Genomic DNA, 21052 nt, shown 5'->3' on the forward strand with positions numbered 1-21052 from the left:
AAGACCTACTTGTTTTAAGAGCAAACATTCTATGGTGGCTTGTTAAGTTATAATTCCAGATATTTTATAACACAAGGATTTATAAATTTTTAAAATTCTGGTTACTTGGAAAAAACATTGTTTTAATATATTTCAGCTGTGACTCCTGCAGGGAATTTTTTTGGGGGGTTTCTTTTTTAAAAAATTTATTTAATTGGAGGCTACTTTACAATATTGTAGTGGTTTTTGCCATACATTGACATGAATCAGCCATGGGTATACATGTATTCCCCATCCTGAACCCCCCTCCCACCTCCCTCCCCATCTCATCCCTCTGGGTCATCCCAGTGCACTGGCCCTGAGCACCCTGTCTCATGCCTCGAACCTGGACTGGCGATCTGTTTCACATATGATAATATACATATTTCAATGTTATTCTCTCAGATCATCCCACCCTCGCCTTCTCCCACAGAGTCCAATAGACTGTTCTATACATCTGTGTCTCTTGCTGTCTCGCATATAGGGTTAACGTTACCATCTTTCTAAATTCCATATATATGTGTTAATATACTGTATTGGTGTTTTTCTTTCTGACTTACTTCACTCTGTATAATAGGCTCCAGTTTCATTCACCTCATTAGAACTGATTCAAATGTATTCTTTTTAATGGCCGAGTAATATTCCATTGTTTATATGTACCACAGCTTTCTTATCCATTCATCCACTGATGGACATCTAGGTAACTTCCATGTCCTGGCTATTATAAACAGTGCTGCGATGAACATTGGGGTACATGTGTCTCTTTCAATTCTGGTTTCTTTGGTGTGTGTGCCCAGCAGTGGGATTGCTGGGTCATATGGCAGTTCTATTTCAGTTTTTTAAGGAATCTCCACACTGTTCTCCATAGTGGCTGTACTAGTTTGCATTCCCACTAACAGTGTAAGAGGGTTCCCTTTTCTCCACACCCTCTCCAGCATTTATTGTTTGTAGATTTTTCGATAGCAGCCATTCTGACAGGCGTGAGATGGTACCTCACTGTGGTTTTGATTTGCATTTCTCTAATAATGAGTGATGTTGAGCATCTTTTCATGAGTTTGTTAGCCATCTGTATGTCTTCTTTGGAGAAACGTCTGTTTAGTTCTTTTGCCCATTTTTTGATTGGGTCATTTATTTTTCTGGAGTTGAGTTGCAGGAGTTGCTTGTATATTTTTGAGATTAATTTTTTGTCCATTGCTTCGTTTGCTATTATTTTCTCCCATTCTGAAGGCTGTCTTTTCACCTTGCTTATAGTTTCCTTCATTGTGCAAAAGCTTTTAAGTTTAATTAGGTCCCATTTGTTTATGTTTGCTTTTATTTCCATTACTGTGGGAGGTGGGTCATAGAGGACCCTGCTGTGATGTATGTTGGAGAGTGTTTTGCCTATGTTTTCCTCTAGGAGTTTTATAGTTTTGGGTCTTACATTTACATCTTTATTCCATGTTGAGTTTATTTTTGTGTGTGGTGTTAGAAAGTGTTCTAGTTTCATTCTTTTACAAGTGGTTTACCAGTTTTCCCAGCACCACTTATAAAAGCAGCTTCCTTAGCCTGTCTGCTCTTTAGTTCCCAGTCTTAGATCAAAGTTTCTGGCTCTAGATTTATAAAGCATCTTCAGAATACCAGGGTGCTCACATTCGCCCCTTCCTAGCTTCCTTCTCTATCATTTCCTGTGTTCTTTGTATACATGTCTGTCCTACTGTGTCTTACTAATCTTTGCATCTTTTTTCTTCAACTTCTGTTTTTTGTTTTGTCTTTTGTTTTGCTTATAGATAATACATTTGTTGGTGAAATGAAAATATAGTTAGAGGCAAACACAAATTCTCTAATGTTTCAATTGTTACCGAGAAAATGATGGGAGATTGCTAGCTTTGTGAAGATGATTGACTTCCTGTTCTTAATAGAATGAGTAGCATATTTACACTTCAAGCACAAATAATTGCTTTAAGCGATTTTGATATGTTTTTGTCTCCAAAAGAATCAAGAGCCCTATTGGGATAGATATAAATCAAAGTGACTCTAGAAAGGCTCAATGGAAGGAATCATTTTAAGTAGAAGGATAGCTCTAATGATAGCTATCAATACCATAAAATTTCCGCATATTGAAAACTATGAATAAAACATTCATCTTCATAGCTGCTACTATGGAGTTAGATTTGTGAAGAAAAGTGTTTATGAATGTTACCATCTTTCTTTCTTTTTTTGTCTTTCTTTTATCCCAGTTAACAGGTATACCACACACACTCTTCTACAACTTGCCCTTTTTTGGTGAGGGGATGAAGGAGAATCATTCCAAGTCAGCTCAAAACAATGCTTATTTCTTTTTAAGAGTTCTATGGGGGTGTGTAAGTTAATAACTGTTGTCTCAATTCTAGTCTCACCCTTTGGAACCTATAGACCCTTTGGATTCTGCTGGCCCTGTTAGGTCTGCTAAGAGAGGACACTAGAGAGATAGGAAATTCTCTTTTGCTAGCTTTTCCTCTCTGCGGCTCCTTAACAATGACCTTTACCTCTGTGGTGGCAGTTGGTACAGTCTCCATGTTTCCTTCCCTCTTTTTTTCTGGCAGCCTCATTTTGTCCCCTCAGAGGCACCAGCACCAGCTAGGCAATGAATCTTTTTCAGCAGTCTGACCAACTCCCATGAAATTTCTCCAGCCAACCTGGAGCTGTGCCCCAATGTGTGCGTGTGTGTGTGTGTGTGTGTGTGTAAGTTGTTCAGTTTTGTCTGAATCTCTACGACCCCATGGACTGTAGCTCACCAGACTCCTCTGTCTATGGGATTCTCCAGGCAAGAATTCTGTAGTGGGTTACCATTCCCTTCTCCAGGGGGATCTTCCTGACCCAGGGATCCAACCCGTGTCTCCCGCATTCCAGGCAGATTCTTTACTGTCTGAGCCACCAGGGAAGCCCTGTGCTCCAGTAACCTCAACATTTTCCCTCTGTTCTTCCACCTTCAGGATGTGAGGCACTTCCTGGAATTACCATGCTCTCATTCTCTTTTTAGCTTTTTTAAGTTTTCCAATAACCCATAGCTTATATTAAGTTTTCTCTGTTGAAATGCTTCTGGTAGTTTCTGTTTTCCCGACCATACCCTGACAGATATACATAATATGTACTTGACATCTGCTGAGTCAGAAAGCCAGAAGGAACAGAGCAGCCTGCACTGCTGTGCAGACTTGTTGCATGACCTGTTCCTGCCCTGGCCCTGGAGGACCCATAATGTATGTAACTAGTACCCTGCAGATGGACATATAAGTTGCTTCCAACTTTTGTTACTATAAACAATGCAGTAAACAACATTGAATGAATTGGTTTTTCACATGTGGGTAAGTATGCTGCTGCTGCTGCTGCTGCTAAGTCGCCTCAGCCGTGTCCGACTCTGTGCGACCCCAGAGACGGCAGCCCATCAGGCTCCCCCGTCCCTGGGATTCTCCAGGCAAGAGTACTGGAGTGGGTTGGTGGGTAAGTATATCTGTAAGATAATTTATAAAAGTGGAATTGCTGGGTGAAAAGCATCACCAAGTTGCCTTTTTAGGCTCCTTCAAAAGAATTTTTAAGCATCTCAGATGATGAAGAAGAATAGAGACATCAGTTAGGATTCAGAAGACAAGCCTCTGCAGAAAATGCTTAAAGGAGGGCATCAAGGATTAATATTAATATTTGAAAGTTTACAAGAGGGTACCTTTTCTTCAGTTAACAAGTGAGGCAAGTAAAATGAGACTGCATTTGTTGTTCCTGGAAGAAGCCTGGCAGCATTCCATTCAGACATCTACCCTTTAACTGTTCCGTTTTCTTTACTTATTTTAGTTCTTCTAATTTCAAGGCTGAGTCTGAATCTTTATTCCTGAACTTTTTTCTACCATTTTTAGGGATGACTCCTTCCTCCAATTTCTGTTGTTAATACCACTTATTTGGCAATTTAGCACATGATACATTGTACTATTACTGACTAAATATATGTTCACTCTCCCCAAGCATATTAACTATCTGGACAATTTAGTTCTTTTCCGTTGTTAGGGTCAGCATGGAATTCTCTCAAAGGTAGAATCTCAAGAAATATTTATTGATGATGATAAAAATCAAACGAAATTTTTTAAAAGGATGAGAGGAGAAACAAAGCCGAGGCTCTGAGAGTTGAGACTCACAACCATCAGTAATGAACGCGTCCTAATCTAGGAGCTATATGTACATCTTCTAGGGGAAGGGGTTGTGAGAGGCGAAAACATCACCGAAAGTCAGCAGTTTGCCTTTCAAGATGCAATAAAAAAATGGGCTTTGGCCTGCCTAAACTATATTTATTTTCTGGCCTCTTCGTTTTGATGTGATAGTAAACAGTGTAGCATGGTTGTCCATGGCAGGAATTGATATTCCAAAGAACAGACCTGAATAGTTTCACCTCATAAAAAAAAACATTCGGTTCTGTCATACACGTTGGAATTAAAAACACACTGTGCTGTTTATGACGTCAAGAATCGGGGCCCAGCGAGGTCGGTGACTCAACGAATCCCAGCAGTTAGACCATTGTTGCAGAGTGGCCCACAAACCAGACGCCATCAACTCGTCAGGACGAAGCTCCCGCGGGGCCCCGCCCACTTCGGGTCCGGGAGCCTCATTGGCCGGCCTTCCGCCCGCCACTTCTACCAGCCCGCGGGATTTGGCTCGGGAGGCGGGCGTTTTCCTTTCCGACACTAATTGGCCGAATCTTAATGACGGCATGGGGTTTTTGGAGCCTCAATTGGTTCTTAGTCTTCAGAATGGGCGGGGAAAGGCAGAGCGACAGGGCTCAAGGAGGGAATCGCGGAGTGCGCCGGCGCGTAGTCGAGGACGCTGGGCCGAAGCTTTTGCCTGGGAACCTACTGTTGTCGCCCCGCCCCCTCGAAGCTTTTTGTCCCGTTAACTGTCGGGGTGGCGGGAGCTCCAGCTCAGGCCGACATGCCGGTGCGCTTCAAGGTGAGGACGGGGTCCCCGGGCCCGAAGCCTGATGGGGGGAATTAGGGCGGGGCGGGTGCGGCGTGCCGGAGCCTCACTGGCTTTCTGGGCCGCGCCCCCCGGCCCCGTAGAACCTGTCAGCTCCCGAGGCTGCCTGTCACTATCCGGGAGGATGCTCATCTCCTCTTACCTAGCCCCCTCTCCGCTCACACTCAGTTCTGAGTTGTCGACTGGAAGAGTTAGATGGTTTGAGATGGATTTATTTGGGGCGGGGACGGGGGAGGTGCTCAGAGGCGTGTACATAGAGGGCACTTTATAATGAGAACTGTGGGGGCTTCAGATTGGGGCACCTGTGGACCACATCACAGCTTAGCATTTAACACCCGTTCCCTTTAAAACTTCAGAGCGTTTTATGTCTTTTAAAGGCTTGAGAAATGGGACCCTGACGAGATTAAAGACAGGGTATATTCATAATCATGCATTTCTTCAAGGTTTGTTGATGGTTTCTGATTGGTAGCTGTCATGATCAAGCACGCAACATAACAGTTGACCACAGTGCTCCACAAGCCCTGCAGTCTTCTTTTATCTTGAGGGTTTGTATTCAGAGTGGGAGGGGAATTTGTCTTTTCTTGGTTGACTTTACAAAACTTCACAAGAAACTAGGCATATATTGCAATATAATATTGTGTACTCGGTGAGAACTTCATTAGTTAGGATAATTATAGTGATGAGGATTTAAATTGCCACCCATTTTCAGACCAAAGCTCAAGCTTTTGATTCCAACATCCAGCAAAAGGGTAGCCATTCCTAGTAGCATCTGCCTCAAGTGGTTGTGAGGATTACGGTTATAACACTGAACTGCTTAGTGCAGGGTTGGGTAAATATTAGGAGCTATTATTAAGGAGCTCTTCTGTGTTTAATTAGTCTTAAGTATTTCCACTCTTTTTAGAGGTTCAGACATGATTTTTACTGATACATACTTTAAAACAACTTTCATTAATTACATTTTACTTAAATTGTACTTTGCATTACAGGGGTTGAGTGAGTACCAGAGAAATTTTCTGTGGAAAAAGTCGTATTTGTCAGAGTCCTGTAATTCCTCAGTGGGGAGAAGACACCCATGGGCTGGACTTAGATCAGATCAATTAGGTGAGTTGAACAATTAGTTGTCATTATAACTTGAATAAACCTTGGGCAAAATGATTAAAAATCTGTGGTTTCCCAGAGTGTGATAGAAGGAGAGAGAGACAGACTGACTTGATTCAACCTGCTTGCTTAATTCTCCCTTACTAGAATATAAGATCTCTGAGAACAGATCTCTGTCTTCACCACCGTGTTCCTGCCCAGTACCTAACGTAGGGCCTTGGCACATTCAAAAGCTTGTTAAAACTCTCTCTTTTTTAAAATGAATGCATAAACCTGGATTTGAATCCACATTTGCTGTGAGACTTTGGACAAATTGGGCCTGTTTCACCAAGCGGGACTTGGGAAGCCCCTTGCACAGGATTGTTGGGAGTGATGAATGAGATGTTCCTGTTAAGGGCTAGGTGCTTATACACAGATAGAGCTAGGTGCTCCTCCTGTGACCCCTGTGAGGGTGCAGATGTGTAGGATATAATTTCCTCCAATCTTAGATGTTTGCAGCCAGGAAAAGACTTAAAGAGTGGGGTGCCAAGTCTGGAAACTAGTAAGAAGAGCATATTTCCAGGATTAGGTTTGGAGAACAAAGGGAAGAGTGGACTAGAGTGGCTGGTTCTTTTAATATTCCTCTGAATTGTCAGGCTCCTTTGCCCAGAGCCTGGCTTCAAAGCCCGAGTGTCCCTGCATCTTAGGCAGGGTGGTGCTCATAATCCTCTCCAGATGACCAGAATTCCACAAATTTGAGGCTCTATTAAATTAAGTTTCCCAACATAAATCTCTCAAATGTAGCTAAGCTAAGCCCATTGGGGGCCTTAAGGGATATTATGACACTGGCGAATTGGTTAACCATATAACATTTTAGCTTAGATCAGCTGCATTTGAAAGGGTGATGATGAAATGAGACTATGGGAACAGAGCCACTTTGGAGTATGATACCTTAATGAGAAAGGAATGTCTAGGGGGAGGGGCAGAGTGGGAACTCCAGGTTGTTCAAAAAGGAGGTAGAAAGCTAGCAAGGAACAGCAGCAGTGTTACCTGAAACTGGCTAGACATTCTCTGTGTCTTTTTCCTTCTAGTGTGTGCTGAGAGACAAGGGTGGACCACTTGAGAAGCTTCCCTTTTCATTTTGCTCTTCTTCCACTAGCCCTGCTCTGTTAAAGAGGGACGTCTAGGGCAGTGGTCTCCAAGTATTTTTGGTTTCATAACTGCTAAAAGAATTTAGAAAATCTGGCTCTCTTCACATTTTAAAGTTGATATTTAATTTTTTTAATAAAAGTGTAATGAACAGTACAATCAAAGGATATATTTCTGGCTTATTGTGCATACACAGATATCATACGTGTTTTACATGTATTTTGTTAACTTTGGAGCTGCTAGTTTAGCTCAGTTTACGGTAAGTGTTCATCATTTAATTGGTAAAGTCAGTCTTCATTGGAAAATTAATCAGATAAAATTAGAATTATTTTCCATGAGAAGAAGGTCTAACTTTATTTTTTGGTTCACATAAGTGCATTAATATGCATATATGCATTTCACATAATGAATCTTACACTTGAATTTTAGTTTAAGATAGGTAGATGGAAAAGGCTTGGAGCTAGATAAAATAAGGTGCTGTTCCTTTTGTTATTTCTGCCTTCTTTGCTTTGCTGTTAAATATTCCGCATCAGGAGTTGTGCTTTCTTGAATTGTTCCTTTGTCCTCCCCACCTATGACAAATTTTTAAAGAAAATTCCATAGGGTGGTTGAGAGCCGTGTGTTTCTTTTGTAAAGTGGGCAAAGGTGATTATGAAAGGAGCGGTGAGAAGGGAAACTACAGATGGCAGATGAAGCCCTTAGGCAGATCAGTGTCAGGAAGTGGCACATATGGAAGTGAGGATCTGGAAAGTGATTCCTTTAAGCTGCCGTTTCTGCACCCCTCATCTGGATGTCTTTATATGCCTCCAGACATATATGCATCCAGTGTGAAGACTGTGGTCTAGGGGAGACTTGCACCAGTGGAGACTTTGTGTCCAATGGCCAAAATATCCATGATAGACGCTAAAGAGCTCTGATTTTAGCTAATGCCAGATTGTCTGTCCACCTTCCTTTCTCTTCTAGTCTTAATCTTTCTTCTCCATCCTACACCGTCTTCTTTCTATTTAAAGAATAGCTCCAAACTAGGGCAGTATCTCAGTGGCTGTCATTCTGCAGAACTCCTCTTACCTGGGTAGAAGGTTAAGTTTTTTGGGCATTTGCTTTCCAGAGAGAAATATAGAGAAATAGTATCTTAGCTCTGGTTCAAAGGGTTTATTCTCTTTAACTTCTCAGGAAGAACTCAAGGCAGATATAGAGCCAAGATCTAGCATAATGACATCTCATCCCTTCTCATCTTGGTCTGCACTGCATAAGAGAAGCTTTGTGAAAAGTTCCACATTTTGACAGTACCAGGGCCCATTGTCCTGCTAAGTAGCACAGGAAAGTAATTAGAAACGGAGGCAACACATTCCTTCTGGCTTGCCAGTTCCATCACGTTGCAATTCTAGTGACTTGTGTTAGGATAACTTGAACATCATGACCCCAATTTAAATTTATGGTCAAACTTTTACTATTTCTTTAAAGCAAAATTAGAGATTTTACATTGAAAAACTGTACTTTTTTTTAATACTGTAACTGGAAGGATATTGTGTATCTCAGGTGAATTTAAAATTCCATTTCTTCTCTCATACATGTGATTCAAAGTTGTCTTTGTGGCTTTATGCTTTGGTTTCTGCTAATTTTGCATATTATATTTTATAGGAATCACAAGAGAGCCAAGTTTTATTTCGAAAAGAAGAGTCCCTCATCATGACCCACAGATTTCAAAATCTCTTGAGTGGAATGGAGCTACCTCAGAGAATGATGTGGTCCTATCACCAGAAACTGAAACTCCCAGAACACCAGAATCACAGGAGGCAGAGCAAACAGAAGATGTTAACCAAGAAAGACTTCTTCCAGTAGAAGCCTCCAGGGGTCCCAAGAGAACCAGATCTCACTCTGCAGACTCTAGAACTGAGGGGGCTTCAGATATTGTAGAAAATAAGGAAGATGTAAAAGCAGACCACGTACCAGCTAATGAAAATGTGGAGCTGAAACATCCTACCAAGCCTCTTTCAGAAAATGTAGATGATAGGGTATGTGTGTTCACTGTATTTCTTTTCAGAAGCATAGAATTTTCTATAAATTTTATCATTTCAGTAATATTACATTTTGTTGCTTAATTTTTTTCTGCTCTTTTCTTGTTCAAAGTCTGTAGAATAGACTATAAGGTGATAGTTGACTTTAGTTATTATGAATTAGTTCTATTCTTAACAGTTGCCATTTTGTACTGGTTATTTTCAGATATCCCCTCATTGGGAAGACAGTCTGCCTCTGGATTTCATTTATCATATATCAGCATCTGAGTCCTAAGGGAGAGATCAAGTTGAGACAGAGAAGGGGAGTAGGCTATTACTTCTGGCAGGGATGGTGAGCTGACTTATACCTAGGCCCTTTTCAATTTCTTATTGTATACCAGAGGAAAAAAAAACAGCCTCAGTTGGCAAAATGCAAAAGAAAGGAGAGGTCTGGCTGGATGTCAAAAGATCTTGCAGTTTGCTCTCTTATGTCACAGCTGGCCTGTGGAAGGCCCCTGCAAGCACATAAGCAGAGGCTGTGGGGCCCTGTGCAGACACCTCACTGCCTTCCACAGTTTTCTCCACTCTACTGCTTCCTCCCCATTTCATGTCCACCACTAACTGGAACCACGGAGAGGCATTTAAAAGTGTTGGAAAACCAGGGGACACAAGGGAATCAAGGGAGGTAACATGTAAGTCTGATGGGCAGGGGAAGAGGTGTCCCAAAAGCAAGGTGTGGATGAGGTGATGAGCTGTTATTTCTTACTAGTAGATCCATTTATGAATAATTGGTAGGAATAAACTGAGAAATGTTACCTTTTGCTGGGATGCATGATAATTCCTTGACAGTATTAAGAAAGGAATTTTAAAGAGACAATTTAAAGGGAACATTACTGATGGAAGTTTGCTCTATAACAATGTGCATATGGTTAACAATACTATACTATACACTTAAATTTGTTAGGAGTGTAGATTTTTATATTGTATGTTTATATTTTATTTTTATATTGTATATATGTATGTTTATTTTAAATTACAGTTAAAAAATAAGTTTGAATAGAAATTTGTAATAACTTTGAATGTTCTGTTCTTTTTCCTTCCCCCAACAGTTAGATAGACTTCTGCGGAAGAAAGCTGGATTGACAGTTGTTCCTTCACATAATGTCTTGAGGAATTCTGAATATCAAAGGCAGTTTGTTTGGAAGACCCCTAAACAACCTGCCCCAGCTTTTGCAGCCAATCAGGTAGTTTAATGGATGCAATACATTTTTGAGTGCCATTATCTAATCTAGTGTTGCAGTTTACATAGAAAGAAATTAGATAGTAGATCTGGAGGTAGGTTCTAGAAGTGAAAATGAGAGTTTTGCTAAAATCATCCTGTTACTTCTGATTTATAGCAGTAATATTATACTGTCCTAGGCTACTGATGATCATTGTTGCCAGATCCATCACATATACTAAATATGAGACAGGGTAATGAAAACTTGAGGACTGGTAAGTTTTTGCATGCTGTGAATTTTTTTTTACTTATTAAAAAATTATTAAATTGGTTATATTCTACATGTTGGTTTTATTCTACATATTTATTTACATATGTTCTCCAGGTTCATCCATGTTGTAGCAAATGAAAGGATTTGCTTTTTAAATGCCAAATAATATTCCATTCTCTTTATCCATTCATCTGTCCATGGACACTTAGATTGATTCCATATCTTGGCTATTGTGAATACTGTAATGAGCATGGCAGTGTAGATTATCTAGAGATACTGATTTCATATCCCTTGGATATATACCTGGAATAGGGTTGCTGGATCATATGATAATTATATTTTAAGTGTTTAAGTGTTGTGTTTCATTGACTAATATATTACAAGTTTTCTATCTAAGAAAGGCATAACTGCTTTGGATATTTAATAAGTAAAAAATAGGTTGAGGTGATGCAAGATACATAATTTTGTCTTTATATCGAATGAGCAGTGATAGAATTGTCAATTTGTGTTTATAAAATTCAAAAGCTAGAATGGTAACTAGAAGTGATATTAAGTTTCATTGTATTCTCACACAGTTTTAGTACTGGGCTACCATTACTAAAATATATATTTTTTTTACTACTGTAATTCTCTAGAAAGTTCTTAGCTCTTAACTCTCATTTATGTTCTTAACCATATTCCTAGGTGTAAGTAGGAAATACTTCCATTTAGAATATCCCCAAAGGTTCATGGAAGCTTAGTCTTTTCTTTCTCACTCACCTGTGTACTTTATGCATCCCCAAAGACTAAGAGGATAATTAGATTCAGAAAGACAATAACATGTCATCTTATACTAAGATAATTTTTCCACTGTTATAAATTGTAGTAGATTTAGGCTTACTTGTTTTTCAGTTTTTAAAAACCTGAAATATATATAACATTTTAGGAACACAAAAAATAACCTAAAGCAATACATTCCCTTTATAAACCTAGTGAATAGAATCAATACTTCTTTTGCTGGCTCACAAGTGTTCTTAGATAGAGAATGTACCAGAAAATACAGCCTGAAAATTGTGATTGTTTAGTTTTTATGGGATATAAGCTAGAGGTAATTCAAATCAAAGCCCTGTTGACAACTTTTACATATTTCAGTGAAAAGCATTGTGTAGAAATTTTCTTTTTATAGTATCAGAAGTCACTAGCAAATACCTTTACTGTTAGCTTTATTGCTGTCATTAGTGAAGACTTCAGAGAATTTTTTGTAAAGAAATGCTCTGTTAGTTAAAGCGTATCAGCAGTTTCAGGTCTGTGGATTGGAGAGTTGTGTGACAGAAATTTTTTCCATGCTTGTTGATGGGGAAATTCCTAAAGGAGCTATTCATTTCTGTTTTATCAGACACTTGTTTTCTGAAAGGATGTCTTATATATGAAGGAGTAAGAACAATTTATGGCAGAAAAGTTCTTGAGATTATACTGAACTTAAAAAGATATACTGTTTGGTTTTGAAGTGTAGGTATATTATTCAGCATTATGAAGCAATTAAACACCTTATTTGAACTCCATATCTTTTCCATTACTTTCTTTGTAATCAGTGGCAATATACCATAAAATGGAAACCATATCATGGAATAATAAGGATAAAAGGAAACATTTATAAATAGAAACATGATAATTACCTGATTTTTTCCCTTGCTTCAGGCTAAAATTAAGTAAGCAAAGGAAAAAAAATGAACAAATGCATGTCAGATATTGAAAATATCAAGAATATTTTATTGTTGCAGGAAGAAAAAAGTTGATGTCAAGGAGGAAAAAACCTGTAGAGCTGACAAAGTTGCTTTGTAAAGCTAATGTGTATTTTCATGTGATTAAAATCTGCCTATTTTACTTATCCTATTGCCAAACTAACGGAGTGGTAGGGAACTTTGGGGAGAAAAGATATGATTCATTATTTCTTTTGACTTAAGTATTATTTTGATTATAATAACTATTACTCAGAACATATTAATGAGCATCGAAAGTTGACCTTTGGATTTTCCTTCCAGTTTTATTGAGGTATAATTGAGAAAAATTAGGAATTTTTGATGTTAATTTTGTAATTTTGATATACAACATAAAGTTTTGATATATGCATTCATTCTGAAATGATTACTACAGTCAAGCAAATTAACACATGGTTGCCTCACATAGCTACCATTTTGTGTGTGTGTGTGAATGCACAACACTTAAAAATACTTGATCTCTACCCTCTTAGCAAATTTTAAGTATACAGTAGTGTACTGAGTTCTTCCCTGGTGGCTCAGATGGTTGAGTCTGCCTGCAGTGCTGGAGACCTAGATTTGATCCCTGGGTTGGGAAGATCCACTGGAGAAGGGAATGGCTACCCACTCCAGTACTCTTGCCTGAAGAATTCCATGGACAGAGGAGTCTGGTGGTTTATAGTCTATGGGGTTGCAAAGAGTAGGACACAATTGAGCGACTAACACTTTCACTTTTTTCACAGTATTTTAACTGCAGTCATGCTATACTTTAGCTCTCCATAACTTATTTATCCTGCATAGATGAAACTTTGTACCCTTTGACCAACATATCTCCATTTACCCCCTCTCCTAGTCCCTGGAAACCACTATTCTATGAATTCTTTTAGATTCCACCTATAAGTGGGATCAAACCATGTAGTATTTTTGTCTTTCTGTGCCTGGCTTGTTTCACTTAACATATGTTCTCCAGGTTCATCTGTGTTGTAGCAAATGAAGGGATTTGCTTTTTAAATGCCAAATAATATTCCATTTTCTTTATCCATTCATCTGTCTATGGACACTTAGATTGATTCTGTATCTTGGCTGTTGTGAATACTATAATGAGCATGGCAGTGTAGATTATCTAGAGATACTGATTTCGTATCCCTTGGATATATATACCTGGAATAGGGTTGCTGGATCATATGATAATTATATTTTAAATTTTTTGAGGACCCCTCATGACTGCTTTCCATATGAATTTACATTCCCACAAATAGTGGACAGGGGTTCCCTTTTCTCTACATCCTCACCAATATTTGTTATCTTTTATATTTTGTTAATGCCCATTCTAACGTATGTGAGGTAAAGTCTCATTGATGTTGATTTACTCCTTGATGATTAGTGATGCATTCATGTACCTGGTGACCATTTATGTCTTCTTTGGAAAAAAGTTCTTTTGCCTATTTTTAATCAGCTTGTTTTTTTTCTATTCAGTTTTTTATGAGTTCTTTATTATTTTGAATATTAACTCTTTATCACATATGATTTGCAAAATTTCCTATTCCATCAGTTCAGTTCAGTTCAGTCACTCAGTCGTGTCCGACTCTTTGTGACCCCATGAATTGCAGCATGCCAGGCCTCCCTGTCCACCAACTCCCGGAGTTCACCCAAACTCTGTCCATAGAGTTGGTGATGCCATCCATTCCATAGGTTATGTTTTAATTTTGTTGACGTTTTCCCTTCTTGTATGAAATGTTTTAGTTTGATGTAGTCCCACTTGTTTATGATTGCTTTTGTTGCCTTTGTTTTTGGTGTCAAATCCAAAAAATCATTAAGATCCATGTCAAGGAGCTTAGCCTATGTTTTCTTTTAGGAATTTTATGGTTTCAGGGCTTACATTCAAATCTGTAATCCATTTTGATTTAATTTCTATATATGGCATAAGATAATGGTCTAGATTCATTCTTTTACATGTGGCTATCCAGTTTTCTTAGCAGCATTTATTGAAGAAACCCTTTCCCCATTTTACATTCTTGACTCCTTTGTCATAAATTAATTGACCATATATGTGTGGGCTTGTTTTTGGACTCATTCTGTTCCATTGATCTATCTGTCTGTTTTTATGCCTCTTTGCCCGTTTTTTAATCAGGTTGTTTCTTGCTATTGAGTTCCTTGATTTCTTTAAATATTTTAGAAATTGACCCCTTACAAGATGTATGCAGGTACTTTCTTGTACTCAATAGTTTGTCTCTTCACTCTGTTGATTGTTTTCTTTAGAGAAGTTTTTTTTAAGTTTGACATAATCCCATTTGCCTATTTTTGCTTTTGTTGCAATGGCTATTAATTAGCCATGTGAAATGAAATTATAGTCGTATATAATTTTCCCTTTTTTGTATCCTGATGATTAAACTTTATATGTGGAATGCTTTAAGCAATTGAAGTTCTAAGTTCTATATATTTAACAAAAAAAACTAAACTAAAGTAATTTTTGTTTTAAGGTTTTCCACAATAAAAGCAAATTTGTTCCACAATTCAAAGGTAACTCAGTCATCCATGAAACTGAATACAAAAGAAATTTTAAGGGCTTATCCCCAGTGAAAGAACCAAAATTAAGAAGTAATTTGAAGGAAAACGGAAATTTTGAAACAATATCTCCTGAAAAGAAGGTATTTGTCAATTCTTTTTTTAAAATTTATTTATTTTAGTTGGAGGCTAATTACTTTACAATATCACATTTTCTTTTACTTACCACCATTTGCAACTGTATAAGTTTCCTTTTACTTATCACCATTTGAGATTTTTCTTTTTAGCTAGTTCATTTACTTGTTTGTTCACTTAACATCAAATGTTCATTGAGCCCTTGGTAGAAGCCAGGCACTGGTAGGTACTGAGAATACAGTTATAACTACACTAAGCCTTAAGCAGCTCTTGGGCCATGAGCTCTTGTTGCATGGGGTAGACAGAGATATAAATAATTAAGTATAATACAGTGCAACGAATGCTTAATAATATAGCAGGTAAGTCTGCTATGCCTAATATCAGATGATTGGCCTTATAGTAATGTGAACTTCAGGGGTTACAGTGGTGATAGAAACACATACTTTAATGGAAATTAAGACAGAAATACACATACACACATGTTATTTTAAACTAGAGCTTTAGTATACCAAGTTATTGCCAGTATAATTCACACGACTTACCTCAGTACATACAAACACCTACTTCTGTAAAAAGTTTACAGCTGTTTGAGTTGCATCATCAGGTTAAAACTATTGTAAATTATAGGTAAATCAGGGATAGGTCCTGTTTTTGAATCTCCTGGAATGTCATACCTATTTTATGGATTCTAAGAGTGAAAACTATATGACTAAAAGTAAAATTATATATATATATATAAAATAAAGATATTACAGTTATATATGTATTATAAAAATCATACATATATATTATATATAATGTATGTGTATAATAATGTATAATACTTTTTTATTTGGACTTAATGATATTCTTAAAGAGAAAAAGAATTGTTATTCAGTAAAGCAATGTGCTAACTTACTTTTTGGGACCTTCCATTTAATTATTGTAACAATTAAGTGTAGATTTAGAATATCAAAGGAAAATGTAAGACCAATGTTCAAAAGGTGGTTGAACACCTAAATAAGTAACCTTGACATAATTAAAACATTTTTCCTAGCCAAGTATGTAAAATTTTTACTGTTAGAAAATGAAACCATATCCTGAGCTATATACTTCAAGAAACTAACCAGATAGACTAGTTTCAAAACTTGCTGTTGACTTGTGATTTTTGCATTCTTAGTAGTAAAATCTTAGTTTTAAAAGCAATTATAATTTAGTATCCAAGTATACTTTATGACATCTGTATTTTCACTTTAATGTATAACATAAATGGAGCATGAAAAGTTCAAATTATTTTTGTTTTAGTATAATAAAACAGATGATCCTTTAAAATCAGAAGCAGAGATGGAATCAAAAGACTCAAACCAGCCTAAAAAGAAACTTACTCCTTGGAGACATCAAAGGCTTGGGTATGTATTTTGTAAGAAAAACATCATAGTATTTAGCTGATCAGCATGGTGAAATATTTACTCTCATTTCATTTCTGTTAGGAAGGTGAATTCAGAATATAGAGCAAAATTTCTGAGCCCAGCCCAGTATTTATATAAAGCTGGGTCTTGGACACGTGTGAAGGAAAACATACCAAATCAGGTGAGTATATAAACTCAGTAAACCCACATTTTCTCTGATACTACTTCAGTTTAATTTCAATAGTTTTACTTAGTAGTAGAGACTACATTTTGAAGATATATGATGCAGTGATAGCACCAGAAGTATCAGTTGGATATTATTTATCAGTGTATTTACTTTTTTAAAAAAATACCAACTAGCTCCTTAGAGATTAATTATAAGGTCTTTAAAGTTAAAAATGTTTTTAAAATCAACTATTTTTGTTAATTAAGTCAGTTTATAGAATTGTAGCATTATAGACTTGATTATTTTGTAACCTGCAGACCTCCACTCTCAAGTGAAGACTGATTGATTTTTCAAGATTAGTTTGTCTGTCTGCACCACTGTTAGCTCCTTGTTTTGGAAAGATTATCTCTTGGCCTGAGACTTTAAAATTAAGATGAGTTGGTAGTTAGGGTTTCAGTCAGTTCAGTAGTGTCCATAGCTCAGTTGTGTCCAACTCTTTGCAACCCTATGGACTGCAGCACTCCAGACTTCCCTGTCAATCACCAACTGCCGGAGCTTGCTCGGACTCATGTCCATTGAATCAGTGATACCATCCAACCATTTCATCCTCTGTCGTTTGCTTCATCTCCTGCCTTCAATCTTTCTCAGCATCAGGGTCTTTTCCAATAAGTCAGTTCTTTGCATCAGGTGGCCAAAGTATTGCAGTTTCCGCTTCACATTTGGTCCTTCCAGTGAATATTCAGGACTGATTTCCTTTAGGATTGACTGGTTGGATCCCCTTGTGGTCTGAGGGACTCTCAAGAGTCTTCTCCAACAGCACAGTTCAAAAGCATCAATTCTTTGGTGCTCAGATTTCTTTATGGTCCAACTCTCACATCCATACATGACTACTGGAAAAACCACAGCTTTGACTAGATGGACCTTTGTTGGCAAAGTAATGTCTCTGCTTATTAATATGCTGTCTAGGTTGGTCATAACTTTTCTTCCAAGGAGCAGGCATCTTTTAATTTCACGGCTGCATTCACCATCTTCAGTGATTTTGGAGCCTGTCACTGTTTCCACTGTTGCCCCATCTATTTGCCATGAAGTGACTGGACCAGATGCCATGATCTTCGTTTTCTGAATGTTGAGCTTTAAGCCAACTTTTTCACTCTCCTCTTTCACTTTCATCAAGAGGCTCTGTAGTTCTTTGCTTTCTGCCATAAGGGTGGTGTCATCTGCATATCAGAGGTTATTGATATTTCTCCTGGCAGTCTTGATTCCAGCTTGTGCTTCATCCAGTCCAGCATTTCTCATGATGTACTCTGCATGTAAGTTAACAAGCAGGGTGACAATATACAGCCTTGAGGTACTCCTTTCCCAATTTGGAACCAGTCTGTTGTTCCATGTCCGGTTCTAACTGTTGCTTCTTGACTTGCATACAGATTTCTCAGGAGGTAGGTCAGGTGGTCTGGTATTCCCATCTCATTAAGAATTTTCCACAGTTTGTTGTGATCCACACAGTCAAGGCTTTAGCGTAGTTAAGATTTAGATCTAAACATTTAATGGACTCTGAGGATTGTTACATCTGAAGTCATGATAAGGTAACAATCCTTATTCCTGCCCTCATGGAAGAGGACATTTTTGTTTTTGTTGTTAATTTAAGATGTTTCTTTAAGATTTCCTATTTAAGATTTCTCTCTGTAAGATTCCTAAAGTAATGTGACTTTTCTGGGGTGTTTTATTAATTACTACTGGTGGTTTTAAAGTGTTTAAATTAGTGGAATAGTTTGCCTTAACCTTATGGTCAAAATCATTCAAAAAGCAAATTGGAGTTAGAAAAGAATAAGAATTTTTAGTTACAAGATTAGTGATGACTGATGGTGATGACAGTTTTAGTTGACCAGGTCATAGACATTTAATATTTTACTTAAATCTTATATACATTTTTTTCCCTGGAAGATACTTTATGTGGCTGCTTTTGATGTACCAACAATTAAGGATACCCACATTATCCTACTGCTAACATTTCATGGAATATTATTCTCACTCTTCAAATACACTTGGACATGGGTAACTTTACTATTTGAGTGTTAATTCACCTGAAGTCCTGTTGCAGTTTCCTAGTCCATGTGTCATCTCCATTTGCCTCTTTCTTCTTTGAGATATTGTACTTTTTGAATCTAGAAAGAATCTAGTCACTAGGTATTTTAAACCAAGTCCCAAGTTCATATTCACATAGCATTAAGGTAGTTGACTTTTTGGTCCAGTAATTGTTTGTTACCTGCAAACTATAACCAGTGGCACTATTCCTCTTTACAATGCTCACTTCAAGGGTTGTTTTTTAATAATAACCAACAATTGCAATGGTTAAGTCCCAACCCAGATTAACTGCTGGATCTGCGTTAATGCCTTTTTCCCTTGATTTTTAGGTAGTCTTCTTATCATCCCAACTACATTGGTTGAGATCATTTTTTTCTAATGTGCTTCCAGAAATTGGATGTTGTTTCAAGATGAAGTGCCACTTTTGAGAGACGTTCTATAATTTGACAGACTTTTAAGCACTTTTAGGTATAAGATGACTCTTTATTTTCAGGGGATGAATTTTGGAAACAAGAAGTATTTTATTCCCCAGTTTTCTGAGTTTGAATTTTTACATTTAAATTTTAAACAAATTTAGTTGTGTTCTTAATTTAGAAAGAGAAATTCAGGAAGACATTTTTAGCATTTATGTCATGTAATCTGATTGTATTGCTTGACCTGGGAAGGTGTGTGTATATTGCTTTAATTGTTTGGCATGGCTTATTCATATCTTTTTTAGTGACTCTGGTTTTTGGCTGTGAGGATTGTTTTTAACACTGAGTTCAAGCCACTGATTTTTTTACGCTTTCTAGCAGAACAAACACCTCACTTTGAAAATATCAGCCTCCTATTTTTTCATATTAGTTTAGGATTGCAGAAGTTTAAAATTATGTATTTGCAAAATATCACAACATTAGCATGAAGATTATTAACAAAGATTGCTGATAAAGTCAATTTAAAGCACTGAGTTTTAAATGTCAGTAACAGACAAAGCTGAATAAAGTTTTTACAGAATTTCTGTATCTCCACTCCGTTCTTTAAAAAGAATCGGTGTCAAAAAAACCTGGGTCATTGTGTACATGGAGGGGATGTTTGTCCATCCTCTCATTCATCAATCAGTGATGTCCTCCCCCATGGATAGAATGCAGCCCTCTTCGTGGCTCCTTCTTGCTCGACCCTCACTCAATGCAGGACTGGTAGGACCCCCTTTTGAAACCTTCCTTCAGTTTATCTCATTTGTTTATTATGGCATAGATCATACAGTGTTATGATAATGATTTATCATATAGGAGGAAGTCGGCCTCCTTTACCAGATTGTGAGTTCACTGAGTGCAGGCCCTTTCTTGCTTAGCTTTGCTACCAGCCGTATAGCTCAGGCCTAGCACTTAGTCCACACTCAGGAACAGCTTGTGGAATCAGTGTTGAAAGGCTACTATATCCCTTACCTCAAGGGATTTGTAGGTTAGGGGAGAATGACAAAAGCAGTAATTCCAGAAAAATGAAATAAGTACTATTGAGGGTATACACGAAGAGCTTTGAGAGCTCAGAGGAGGAAGTGATCCTAAGACATGAAGATTTTATCATGCGGGTGATGGGGGGTGACCATGATACATTTGAAGCATGCAGGGACGTATTAGAAATAAAATCTGGATTCTATCAAGGCACTTTATTACAAGGTTCCTGTGCATTCAGAATACCCTGATTATGAGTTCAGACTCAATCCATGTGTCTCAGTTCTACCTGTTAAATGAAAAAAACGTTAACTAGTAATTTTCTGTAAGTTAAATAAAAATGGTAAATGAATATGGCTCAATTTTTTTTGACAGTGAAGAAAACATTTGAAGAAAACAATGTTTTGAATTATCCTTTGGGAATGTTTCAGGTTTGGTTCATTAGAGCAATAGGATTCTATTGGGATTTTGTAGGGTTTTTTTTGCCCTGGCAGGTGCTGTCCTTTGCTTTGGCTGATTCATTAGGCGTAGTGCTTGCCTCCCTCTGCATCAGTAGTATCCTTAAGGAGCTGAGGATATGTTTCTCCAGTTGCTTTCACAGTGCTAATTTCATTATATGCTTTTTTGTCTTTAAGTGAGAGAAGAGTAGCTTTAGCAGACAGCATCTAGATAGCCTTTTCAGGCTAGTACTCTGTCTTTATGATAGGAAAAAGTTACACAGTTTTTTTGAGAATAAATCAAATAGATTATTGAAAACAATTTTAAGCTGCAACTTAGTTTTTTTACATTGTGGGATTGTATTTAAGAAAGTCAGAAGGTGGCAGTATAATGTATAAAATGAAAGAGTTTCAGTGAGTATAAGAGACTCCTTTTCATGTGAAAATATATTATTTGCATATGAGGGAATT

At 37.5% G+C, this 21052-nt stretch overlaps 1 protein-coding gene across 1 annotated transcript in view; it reads left to right on the forward strand.

Annotated features, from left to right (window-relative positions):
* Window positions 1-4879: 4879 nt before the first annotated feature.
* Window positions 4880-21052, forward strand: part of MDM1 (Mdm1 nuclear protein) — a 28016-nt gene continuing 11843 nt past the window's right edge. Inside the window, 7 exon segments of the mRNA XM_068971364.1 lie at window positions 4880-4962; window positions 5976-6090; window positions 8857-9230; window positions 10322-10456; window positions 14919-15086; window positions 16363-16466; window positions 16548-16647. Coding sequence (XP_068827465.1) covers window positions 4945-4962; window positions 5976-6090; window positions 8857-9230; window positions 10322-10456; window positions 14919-15086; window positions 16363-16466; window positions 16548-16647 — 1014 coding nt within the window. The 5' untranslated portion in view covers window positions 4880-4944.

The sequence above is a fragment of the Capricornis sumatraensis genome, chromosome 4, assembly GCF_032405125.1.
Source record: "Capricornis sumatraensis isolate serow.1 chromosome 4, serow.2, whole genome shotgun sequence".
Lineage (NCBI taxonomy): Eukaryota > Metazoa > Chordata > Mammalia > Artiodactyla > Bovidae > Capricornis > Capricornis sumatraensis.